The 13,201-nt window shown below is 40.2% G+C and overlaps 1 protein-coding gene across 7 annotated transcripts in view; it reads left to right on the plus strand.

Annotated features, from left to right (window-relative positions):
- Nucleotides 1–13,201, plus strand: part of PPEF1 (protein phosphatase with EF-hand domain 1) — a 153,575-nt gene that overhangs the window by 92,654 nt on the left and 47,720 nt on the right. For all 7 annotated transcript variants that reach the window (XM_055106115.2, XM_055106112.2, XM_055106111.2 and 4 more), the window contains one exon: nt 10,861–11,027. In XM_055106115.2, coding sequence (XP_054962090.1) covers nt 10,861–11,027 — 167 coding nt within the window. The remainder of the gene's footprint in view (nt 1–10,860; nt 11,028–13,201) is intronic.

The raw sequence follows: 13,201 nt of genomic DNA on the forward strand, positions 1-13,201 counted from the left end.
GAATTTCTGTGATGGTCTTTGTTTCTCACTGTAATGCTTTGTACTAATCAATTTGTCAACAACTGATTGAATCCCAATTATATGTCATACCTGACTCTGGTTCACTGATAGAAGCTACAATTGAGTCACATCAGTGTAACCACGGGCTCCTAATCTTTTGTTTAGAAGTAGTTAGTGGCCGTGCTTTCACTTACTTTTATTTTATTATTGTTTTTAAGAGCAATAGATCTTGAATTGTGGGGAATAGTTTGGCAAACTACATCCTGTTGGAGATTTTTGGAGCTATAAGTGACCAAAGTTTATGTTATACTATGACTAACTGATTCTCTCCATCACTCACAAGAGTAAGTAGGAAAACCTCAGGCTTTGAATTAAGACAAAATTTTAATTCATCTCAATTGGTGGTTTGCTAGACACTTTCTTCCTCATCAGTTCTTTTATACAGCATAGCATGAATAGGCTCTAAGGCTGGGGCTGGCCCAAAGCCAACTAAGGGCACAGCCTGAGAGACTGTTCTAATGTAGGGTCACTGAGAGGCCTCACCATATTACTCTTCATCCAAGTGGTTGGTTTGGTTCAAGACTTCTATCATTATAACTCACCATATGCAAAAGTGAATCTGTCTACTAATGCATTCATTCAGTAAACTTTTATCTGGTCCCTGTAATGTTCAAGGTATCATATAAACACTAAAGGACCATACAAAGTTGATTTAACATATATTTATGAAACACCTATTATGAATGAGGCACTCTACTAAGGGTTGGCAATACAGTATGACTAAAACACAGTTGTTGGCCCCAAAGACATCACAGTTTAGTGGGGAAGGTTGGCTGATAAAAAGACAAGATAGTTCAGGGTTGGACATGTTATGATTGGGATCAGCATGGAGTCCTAAAAGAACCCATTGGCAGAGCACCTAACCTTATGGAAGACTTCCTGGAAGAGAAGACATTTCTGGCGATCTCTTCAAAGAATTTTAGTAATTTAGTAAGTGCCTAAATCATGAAGGGAAGTTTTGGAGGATCATGAAAGATTTTATTCTCACACACTTTTTGTGGTGCCCTACAATAAATGATGGGATTTGTAGCAATTATTGTTCTTCATTGATTGTTTTGAGATTTTGGTTTCTTTAATATTTGGTTGTCCTTAAAAATTGTATCAGCTAGCACCTTAATACTAAGGGAAACATTTTCAGCTCAGAATCGCATCTGGGTTTGAAAAGGACTCTTCCCCACTGGGTACCATACTCTTAACAACAGACCTTTGCTAAAAGGGCATCTCAACTTTACATGGCTTCAAATATAATCTTATCATCAAGTGAAGTAATTTACATATCATTAGTTAGGTCATATTTTTAGATTTTATTTTCTGAAAAGATTAATTTTAATCAGCCCTGTTGCTTAATTAGAGTGACCAGTTTGAAATACTTCTTTCAGAGCCTCAGCTTCAGTAAAATTACAAGACATTTTTCCCTCACTGAATAGAAAGCTTGAAATTTTAGATCAAGTATCACCAAATTAGTTTGTTAAATTGATGCCGTGAGTGGTGACCTCCTATCGCTGAAAAAGAGATGCATGTGAACAGAGAGATGCTAATGAACTCTTAACCCTGTGGGTACCATCCTGATGCTATCCAGTGGAAGCCCTACTGCCTTGTTTTCCTTTTTTTTCTCTCTTCCCCACCATCCTCCACCCGCTACACCCATAATTTTCCAGCTGTCAAGGTAGTCAAACAGTTTCTTTATTTTCTATCACTGAAATGCTTCACACTGCCACAGTGGCCAATTTTATTTTCCTTTTGAGGTGAAGGTAGTATGTTACAATCAGAACAGACCTCTGAAATAGGGTTTGCAGAAGAAGAAAATTAACGTGGAGTTGACCAGAGCTTATTGTTTGATGTGCCTTCAGGAAATGTCCAAATTCACTGGGATAATTTCCAGATGTCTGTTGTAAAATGCTTCCATAGGAAATAGGCGAGACTGTGGGAAACATCTGGTTTTTGTCTCTGTTTAAGTTAATTAATTATGGTCTGCTATTTTTCCCCCTACAGGTCATCTGACTGCAGTTCAGAGTTGTAGCTACTCTGGACTTTCTGTATCTGTCAACTTAATCACCATGTCATAGATGGTTTGTTGCATATTAGCTGCAGAATGAGCCAGAGGGTTTCGTTTACTGGCACTGGGTGAAGCATGTTTTATGGCATGAGGTTTTGCTTCTTTGAAGGAAACCTGGAGAAATGTCAGTAGCCGGAATCCTAAATATCCTAGACACTCACATCCCAGTAGACTAGTTCCTCATCATCCTGTGTGCTTTTTAGTTCCCTTATTACTCTAGGACTAAAGTGGATTCAAACCCAAACTATATAAAGTAATACGACTAATCCTGGAACAACAGGGCAGATCTTACACATCCAAATGAGTCTTGCCCTTTTTGATGCGGTTGTCTTGAGGGGCTTAACACTGAAAGGAGTTCAGTATACATTCAGGACTCCTTTTAGAATCACTTTCAGAGATAGTGACATACTCTGTTGAATGAGCTTTATTATCAGAAGTCTTAATCTCTTGAAGACATGTGAGATTCTTGAAGAAAATCTTGAAGATTTTCTGAAAAGGTTAAAGCTTATTGAGTGTCAAGTGTGTTGCGTAAGGTGGATGGATTAGTTGACCATTACTATTTGGGGCTTAAAATGAGGTTTAACTGAAAACATTCATTACTCTTTGCTCATAGTAGAGGTGAAATAAGACATCACAGAGGTAGCAAAGAATTTACCCACAACAAATTCTGGTTTAATTCGAGATAAGAAGTTTTAATACAAGAAAATCTGTCATCGCAATAGAAAGTGTGTTTACCATTCAAACATAATAAATATAATTTTAGACTATTGGATGCTTTCCTCAAATTTTGAAATTAAGGTTATACTGGTTTCATAAAATGAGTTGGAGAGATTTTCATCTTTTTCTCTTGCTTATAATAATTTGAATCCCTGGGTTGCAAACTCAAACTGGGCTATACACTGCAGTCACCCAGGTGATTCTAATGTGCAGTCAAGGTTGGGCACCATGGGTTTAAGTCACATTAAAACTATTTGCTCATGAAAATTAAAATAGAGTTCTGCTAGAAAGCCACATGGGGCCAGTGCACTGTTCATGTTTTCCTCTTCTTTTGAATCAGTTTTGCTAGGAAATGGATGATTTTCAAGGAAATCATAAAATTGGTTCAAAGAAAGAACCAATAAAATTTGGATTTATATAAACCCAAATTATCCTTTTTATTTCTTTTCTATTTCCTTAGTTTCAGCTCTTCTCCTTATTTGATGGGTTTTATTGTTCTTTTTCTAATTTCCTAAGATGAATACCATCTTTCGTGAACATCTTTAATAATGAAGGCATTTAAGGCTACACATCTTTTCTGATTTTAGTGTTAACTAGGCCTTCTATTGCACTTGTAATTTTGCTTTTAATTTTCTCTTTGATATAATACTTATTAAGATGATAATTTTTAATTTCCAAGAATCTTAATTCAAGGAGCTAGACTTTTTTTCTAATCACATTTTTATGAGACTGTATCCTGTGACATTTTTCTTATTTTGAATTTCTTAAGAGTTCTTTGAAGTCAAGTATGAGACTGATTCTCATAAAAGTTCCGTGGACATATAAAAAATTAATTATAGTGTTGAGCCTTGAGCAATGCTGGGGTTAGGGGTACCAATTCCCCATACAGTTGAAAATCCACATATAATTTTGACTCCCCCAAAACTTAACAACTAATAGCTTATTGTTGACTGGAAGCCTTAGCAATAACATAAACAGTTGATGAGCACATATTTTGTATGTTATATAATTATAAGCTAGAGAAAAAATATATATTATTAAGAAAATCTTAGGCCAGGTGTAGTAGCTCATGCCTGTAATCCTAGCACCTTGGGAGGTTGAGGTGGGTGGATCACTTGAGGCCAGGAGATCGAGACCAGCCTGGCCAACATGGTGAAACCCCATTTCTACTAAAAATACAAAAATTAGCCAGGCGTGGTGGCACAGGCCTGTAATCCCAGCTACTACAGAGGCTGAGGCAGGCATTCGCTTGAGAATCTACAGATAATCTACAGAGAATCGCTTGAGCCTGGGAGGCAGAGGTTGCAGTGAGCCGAGATTGCATCACTGCACTCCAATGTAGGCGACAGGGCAAGACTCTCTCTCTCAAATATATATATATATATTAAAGAAGAGAAAATATATTTACTACTCATTAAGTGGAAGTGGATCATCACCAAGGTCTTTATCTTCATGTTGAGTAGGCTGAGGAGGAGGAAGAGGCGGGATTGGTCTTGCTGTCTAGGGGTGGCAGAGGGAGATGAGCCACATATAAGTGGACTCATGCAGTTCAAAGCTGTGTTGTTTAAGGGTCAGCTGTATTCTCTTATTTGTAATACACAAAGTTCTTCATATATTAAATCAAGTTTATTGGTTGTATATTCAATTTTCCCATATTTTTTCTATTATATATACCTAAATATGTATATTATGTTGCTGTGCAACAAATTACCTCAATACTTAATGACTTAACACTATAAACATTTAGTATCTCACAGTTTCTGTGGGTCAGAAATTTGGGTCAAGCTTAGCTGGATGGATTCTGGCTCAGGATCTCTCATGAGGTAGCAGTCAAACTATTGGCCAGGGCTGCAGTCATCTGAAAAGTTGATTGGGGCTGAGGGACCCATTTCCAAGATGGTTCATTCATGTGGCTGTAGACACAGCATTTCAGTTCCTCACTGACTGTTGGCAGAACAGCCACATGGGCTTCTCCACAAGGCTGCCTGATTCTTCTTGTGACAGAGCAGCTGGCTTTCCCCAAAGTGAGTGATCCAAGAAAGAAAGCATGCAGGAAGCTGCAGTGTCTTTTATGACTTAGTCTCCAAAGTTGTACATCATCACTTTTGCTTTTTTTTTCTCTTCATGAGAAGCAAGTCAGTAAGTCTTGCTTCTACTCAAGGGGAGGCAAATTAGGCTTCACCTTGTAAACAGAGTGCCAAAGAATTTATGGACATTATTTTAAAGCAGTAATTCAATCTGAATAACACACTGTGTATTTTTAAACAATTTCTTCTTGCATTTAGTAGTTAAATGTATGAAGCAAAAATGTGTTCTTTTATTGACTATAAGTTCATGAGTTGTATTTTTTTCATAAAGTGGCTTTTATTATGACATAATGTTGCTTTGTGATCCTGTTTAGTACTTTAATCTTAAACTCTACTTTGCCCGGTATTAATATTTCCATTCTTGCTTTCTTTTTGTTGCATCTACCTCATATTCAACCTTCTCTTACCTTCTTTTTAATGTATATTTCTCATGAACACTATATATCTGGGTTTTGTATTTTAACACAGCCTGGTAATCTTGGTATTTTAATGAGAGAATTTAATCCATTCACACTTAGTATAACAACAGATATATTTGAAATTTTTTCTTCTACTTTGCTATTTCACTTTGTTTCACCCTTTTCCTTTTCTTTTTGCTGTTTTGGTAAAGTTTTATTTTTTATTGTTTTATTTGGAATTTTTAACTCTGCTTTTCCGTTCACTAGTGGTTACCTTCCCACTTCTGACATTTCTGGTAAATAATGTATATGTGTGTATTTCTCAAATAGCTATAACTTTATTCTTCCACTACGATCCTCTCTCTCTCTCAATAAGATAACTGTTTGCACACTCCATGTCTCCCATTCAGTTAAGATTTCTAGAGCATTTTATTTTTCTCCTCTCACCTCCCCTGTAAATCCTAGCTATTGCTCATACCATAGTTTTAGTTCCTGACCATTATTAGGTTTTCCTTCATAGCATGTCTCTTCTACTTCTGGAATCTTTGCTTAATACTTAAATGCAAGTTTCATATTGTCATATTGATTTATATATAATTATATGTTTCATGATTCATTGTTCACATCTGTATTCTTTCCTCTTGATCTTTCCCTGACTTGAGGACTTTTATTTTTTATTTTTATTTTTTTTTTGAGACGGAGTTTCACTCTTGTTGCCCAGGCTGGAGTGCAATGGCATGATCTTGGCTTACCGCAACCTTCGCCTCCCAGGTTCAAGCGATTCTCCTGCCTCAGCCTCCTAAGTAGCTGGGATTACAGGCATGTGCCACCACACCTGGCTAATTTTGTATTTTTAGTAGAAACAGGGTTTCTCCATGTTGGTCAGGCTGGTCTCGAACTCCCGACCTCAGGTGATCCACCCACCTCGGCCTCCCAAAGTGCTGGGATTGTAGGCGTGGGCCACCACGCCCGGCCAGGGACTTTTAAATGTTAGTATGGTTATTTAGTTACAGTGTTTTGTTGAGTGTTTTCCTCAGTGGGGCATGTGGATGCTATCTTCTCTGAATGCAGGCTCCTCGAATACAGGGACTTTGTATTGTTTACTTCTGTGTTCCTAGCACCTAAAACTGTGCCTGGTACATAACAAGCAATTGATATATGTTTGCTGTTTTTGTGATATTAAATACTACACATTTGCATGTCTGTCTTTCACCCTGAGCATTTATGTTGTTGGTGATAGTTGATCTCTTTACACATCTGCAAGTATTTTTCTATCACCCTGAGAACTTAATGTCTTGGCCACTGTAGAAATCTTGGTTCAAAGTCCTTTTCCCTCTTTAATTTGTAAATTTTATTCTACCGTCTCCTACCTCCCACTACTATAGATGAGAAGTCTGATGCTAGGCTGATTCTTTTCCTTTTGTAACTTGTTCTTTCTCTCTGGCCTCTTCCAATCTTTTTACCAGGTGGTAGGGATTTTGTCCCCATCAATTGTGTGTAGAAGTCGTGTTTCAAGCTTCAAATTGAAGTCCTTTTTTAACCATAGAAAATGTTCTCTCTTATTTTTGTAATTATTGCCTCTTCATCTGTTCCTTTTTCCTGATTTTGAAATGCTTATTATTGGCATATTAAGTCTCTTGGCTTTGAATGCTAGTCTCTTATTTATTCTTCCTGATTTTCATCATTTTGATTTTACTCAAAATGATGAGAGTAAGAGATTTTTCATCTGCTTGCTCTTTCAGGCCAATAATGTATTCTCCCAACCATTCTTTCTTCTAGTTACCTTTAACCCATTGCTTTTTTTTTTGAGACAGAGTCTCACTGTGTTGCCCAGGCTGGAGTGCAGTGGCACAATCTCAGCTCACTGCAACCTCTGCCTCCCAGGTTCAAGTGATTCTCCTGCCTCAGCTTCACCCTCCTGAGTAGCTGGGATTACAGGTGCGTGCCACCACGCCTGGCTAATTTTTTGTACTTTCAGTAGAGATGGGGTTTCACCATGTTGGCCAGGCTGGTCTTAAACTCCTGACCTCAAGTGATCCACCCACCTCAGCCTCCTGAAGTGTTGGGATTACAGGCATGAGGCACTGCGCCCGGCCAACCCATTGATATTTTAAGTTTGAATAGTATATTCCTAATGCCAAGAATTAGTAAGTTTTTGTTCTTTATTACTTTAAAAACAAACTAGTTCTCTGTTTCCTCCAGCAGTCCTGTTTTATTGGGGACCATCTGCTTTAGTAGATCTGATTGGTCTGTCTCTCTCTAGTTGCCGGATCCTCTTAGGTACTAGCTTATTTCCATTTTCTATTTTCTGCTTAAGCTAGGTTAAGCCTTTCCATAGTTGGAGGCACAACAGTTTCTACTCCTGCTTCGAGTGTGAAAAGAAGTCTCTGTGTTTCTAGGTACCCCTAAATGCAAGTGATCTGTTCTTTTCGTTTCAAGGATGTGGAAGACATCTTCCTACACTTTTTCTGGTAGGATCCAACATTTCAGCTCCCCCTGCCTCCAAACCAAGATCACACACATGTTCTGAGGCAGAGCCACCCCCTTAATCAAGTGTCCACCATCCCCTCAGGCCTAGTTCTTCCATGTTTTCACCCCAGGGCTCCCTGCTGCTGCTCCTCTAGCCCCCTTCAGACCTGGACATCCCAACAGAGTCTATAGCCTTCAACAGTCCTCAGGTTCCTCTAGCTTACTCACCCTAGACAGCTGAAGGCTGGTGGAAGAGTAACAGAGATCAGAGATGCAGAATCCTCCCCCTTTTCTTTGTGGTTGGTTGGTTGGTTGGTTGGTTTGTTTTAGACAGGGTCTCACTGTGTCACCCAGGCTGGAATACAGCGGTGTGATCTCAGCTCCACTGCGCCTCGACCTCCCAGGCCTCAGGCAATCCTCCCACCTCAGCCTCCTGAGTAGCTGGGACTACAGGTGTGCACCATCACACCTGGCTAATTTTTTTGTACTTTTTGTAGAGAAGGGGTTTCACCATGTTTCCAAATCTGATCTTGAACTCCTGGGCTCAAGCGATCCGTCCACCTCGGCTTCCCAAAGTGTTAGGATTACTGTTGTGAGCCATCATGCCCAGACTTCTTTACGTTTTGATGAACGATAGCCTGTATTTTTGCAACTGGTTTACACTAAGCCCAGTGTGAATAAGGTTATATGAATTAATACATAAGAAAATATTGGGGCCATGCGCAGTGGCTCATGCCTGTAATCACAACACTTTGGGAGGCTGAGGTAGGCGGATCACCTGAGGTTGGGAGTTCAAGACCAGCCTAACCAACATGATGAAACCACATCTCTACTTAAAATACAAAATTAGCCAGGCGTGGTGGCAGGTGCCTGTAATCCCAGCTACTCGGGAGGCTGAGGCAGGAGAATCACTTGAACCTGGGAGGCGGAGGTTGCGGTGAGCTGAGATCGCACCATTGCACTCCAGCCTGGGCAACAAGAGCGAAACTCCGTCTTAAAAAAAGAAAAAGAAAATATTGGAATCTTAGAATTAGAAATAACATGGTCATAATAAAATGAGTCTCTTAATTTGTATGTTGCTTTACCATTTTAATGCAATTTTATATACATGGTCTCATTTGAGTTCCAAAATAGCCGTGTGTGGTAAGTATGGAAGCTATCATCCTCACTTGACAGATGAGAAAACTACAGCTCATAAAGGTTACGTAACTTGCCCAAGGACACATGGGTAATGAATGGACCTGGACCAGAGAATTCACCTTCTTATCACACTATGCCATTGCTTGTTTATTTGTTTGTTTGAAATTGCCTTCAGAACATGTTACATTGTATAAATGTTTTCTAGAATCCCTAAATTATATGCTGTAACCTGTATTATATTTTTTCAATTATTTCTATTATACTGATATGAGCAATTTAAAATGTATATACATAATAAGATATTGAGTTTAATAAGATTTTTAAATGTAGTCAGAAATCTAACAAAAGAGGAATTTGAAAATCATTTGAAAAAGATTAATATTTCTAGAATATGTGTATTATTTCCTGAAGGTAGCCATTTTGTTTTTCTTTTCTTTTCTTTTTTTTTTTTTTCCTCTTTTGAGACGGAGTCTTGCTGTGTCGCCCAGGCTGGAGTGCAGTGGTGCGATCTCTGCTCACTGCCAGCTCCACCTCCCGGGCTCACTCCATTCTCCTGCCTCAGCCTCCTGAGTAGCTGGGACTACAGGCACCTGCCACCACGCCCAGAGAATTTTTTTTTTTGTATATTTAGTGGAGACGGGGTTTCACCGTGTGTTAGCCAGGGTGGTCTTTTCTTTTTTTTTTTTTTAGACATAGTCTTTCTCTGTTGCCCAGGCTGGAGTGCAGTGGTGCAATCCTGGTTCATTGCAACCTCTGCCTCCCGGGTTCAAGCAATTCTCCTGCCTCACCACCTGAGTAGCTGGGATTATAGGCGCACACCACCATGCCTGGCTAATTTTTGTATTTTTAGTAGAGATGGGGTTTCGTCACATTGGCCAGGCTAGTCTCAAACTCCTGACCTCAGGTGATCTGCCCGCCTCATCCTCCCAAGGTGCTGGGATTAAAGGTATGAACCACCATGCCTGGCGAAGGTAACCTTTTTGAAGGAGGACATGCATTTTTATATATGAGTAGTTAAATTTGTCTCTGTGTAACATATTTTTAAAACGTTTGAATTTGTCTTATTATGCAGTAGAAGCCATGCAGTAGGGAAATAGCCATCTCCCTATCAAACATGACATCGAGAAAATGTAGCCATGTTACATGTGTTTGTTTTGTCTTAGAGTTTTATAGTATAGGACTAAATGAATTAATAGCTATTTTAAAGACCAGGCCTTTGTTCTGATCTCTGCTGCTTTTCATGCTAACACTGTGTTTAAAAGTATTTTTTCATACTCAAGAGTGATATTAAAAATACTTAAAAACTGATATGGCCCGGTCAGTGATCACTGAGAATATACCCGGGCTCTGCACACCTGGTGTAGTTGCTCGCTGGCAGTACATCCGAGCTGCTCAGTCACATCACATAGCACTCTTCACTTGCCTGAGTACTTTCATTTCCATTCTCCCAGGTGATCTGGGGAGGGATGTAGTGCCATCCCCATTTTGCAAACTGGGGGAATCACAGCCCCAAGGAGCTGACCATAGGACCCCTTAGAATAAAGGATTTCTGGCTCTTAGTTTGGTGGTCTTCCTTGGGTAGAAGTTTCCCTCTTTTCAGAAGAGAAGGAAGAGGTCAGAATAGCCATGTTTGATAGGACAAATATCAGCTCCTTTCAGAGGAAACTCATAGTAGGTGGTGGGTAAAATTAGCACCGTCCCATCCTCCCTGGAATCTTCCATTCCCAAGCAGATTTGTCACTTTCAGGGCCTTTGCAGGAGATGCCTGCCCTGGAAGAGTAAAACTGGCTCAAGCGAGAGAGCAGATATTTCCCGGTGGAAGAACCTGACTCAGCCTCTTTTTTCCATATTAACAGGGATGTTATGTACACAGCCTGACTTTAAAAGTATGTTCTTTTAATTCCTTGTTTTTTCCCTTCTCCTCCTTCCACAGAATGGTCTCCCCTCAGAGAGGAACCCGTATGTTTTTAATGGTGACTTTGTAGATCGAGGAAAGAATTCCATAGAGATCCTAATGATCCTGTGTGTGAGTTTTCTTGTCTACCCCAATGATCTGCACTTGAACAGAGGGAACCATGAAGATTTTATGATGAATCTGAGGTAACCCAGGCCTTTAGATTTTCTCTTTTAAAAGTTTCGCACTCTGGAAAATGCTGCCATATTTAGTTCCTAACAGAGATAGAAGTGAGTGTATTGGAAGAGGGATGAGGGGGATCTCAAGGAGGACTTCAATTCTTACCCCTTTCACCACCCCCATTATTCTGCTGAGTATCAGTTGCCCTGAAACTCCCTTCCTATCTTTTCTTCCAGTTCTGTCAGTTCTTCTCCCTTCTATTATGTTCTTTCTCTTGCTCGCATGCCCAACCTTCACAGGCTAAATTGTGTGTTGGGTAGGTGTGTGAGGCCAGGTTTGGAGGTGTGGCAGGTTCTTCGAACAGATTTGGATGCAGTCGTTCTGTTGCTACTCTTGGCTTGCCTCAGATGTTGTCTCAGAAACTAGTTCCATGTTTTTCACCGATGCGTGTATTGTTTTATGACATGATAATTGCTTCTGGCATTGTTGCTCATAAACATATTTACGAACACAGCATTTCAACTATCTAACTCACCAGAAACTTGAGGAATAAAGATTGGTTAGATGGTTTAAGAATCTTTGCTGGAAGGCACAGTAGGTGACAAATGTTCCCTTTTCCCTTCTTTTTTTCTTCTTCTTTTAAAAAATCTCTTGTTTTATGAAAAACAGAAATCAGTTTGCTCTAGGACAGTGGAAGATATGGCATGTCTCATGCTTTTCGTCCTGGGCTTTTGGGTGCCTTGATCAAAGCTCAGCAACTGATTAGTTTTGTCTTTGGGGCAGTTTTGGCGCCTGGCTTGAGTACAGAGTTTCAATTCTAATTCTCAAGGTATGGAAGCAAATGCTAAAACTATGAAGGAAAAAAATCCCAGGAGTATTATCAGAGGCCCATTATATATAATATAGCTTGATACTTTTATTTAGGCATGCTGTTTATCCTTATTGCCTATCGTATTTATCTAGTGTCTATAATGGTTAATGAAGGAGACATGGCCCCTGCCCTCATAGAGCTTACATCTAGCAGGGAAGATGCGTGTTGAGCAGGTTTTTCAAGTGTGATGAGTTTGTAAAGGGGGAATCCAACCTTGTCTGAGGGATGATGGAAGGTTCCCCCATAGAAATATGGCTTTAGCCTGAGAGCTGAAGAATGAATTAGGCAATCAAGAAAGAGCCATAGAGGGGGATGGGAAACAGTGTTCCACAGTGAGGGGACAACTTATGCAGAGCTCAGGACAAGACTGTTTAGATGTGAAAGAAGTTCAGGAGGACAGGAGCATAGACTGAGGGACAGGGTGGTGCCTGATAGGGCTGGAGACATAAGAAATGATTGGATGGTTCAAAGGAATTTGGACGGACTTCCAAGAACAACGCAATGTCACTGAATAATGTCATAAAATTTGTGTTTTAAAATGCAGTAGGAGGAGAGAGTTGGAGAGGGGCAAGAGTGAATACACGCTCGTCAATTAGGAAGTAGTTGAAGGTTAAAGGGATAGATAATGGGTTCTCATTTAGACTAGGGTAGTGGTGATAGAGATGCAAAGAAATAGATTCAAGAGGAGTTTAGTCAATGATGATTTAAGGCTCAGTAACTGGATATGGGAGAGCTGAAAGAGGAGGGAATCGGCCGGGCATGGTAGCTCGCGCCTGTAATCCCAGCACTTTGGGAGGCTGAGGCGGGCAGATCACGAGGTCAGGAGATTGAGACCATCCTGGCTAACACAGTGAAACCCCGTCTCTACTAAAAAATACAAAAAAATTAGCCAGGCATAGTGGCGGGCACCTGTAGTCCCAGCTACTCGGGAGGCTGAGGCAGGAGAATGGTGTGAACCCGGGAGGCAGAGCTTGCAGTGAGCCGAGATAGCGCCACTGCACTCCAGCCTGGGCGACAGAGCAAGACTCTGTCTCAAAAAAAAAAAAGGGGGGTGGGGGGAGGGAATCAAGGATGGCCTCCAGATTCCCAGCTTGAGTTTGGGGGTACAGCGGCATCATTCACTGATATTGGGAATGTGGAAAGAGGAGAGAGGTTGGGATGAGGGGGAATGATGAATTCAGTTTTGGGTAAGCTGATTTGAGGTACTATTGAGTAGGCAGTTGAGTGTACATACGTGTCCAGAGATCAGAAATTAAGTGTGGCCTGGAACATCATCCTGTGGTATTAACACTAGATAATAACTGAAAGCCCGGGCAGGGATGAGATTCC

Source organism: Pan paniscus, chromosome X, assembly GCF_029289425.2.
Source record: "Pan paniscus chromosome X, NHGRI_mPanPan1-v2.0_pri, whole genome shotgun sequence".
NCBI classification, from domain to species: Eukaryota; Metazoa; Chordata; class Mammalia; order Primates; family Hominidae; genus Pan; species Pan paniscus.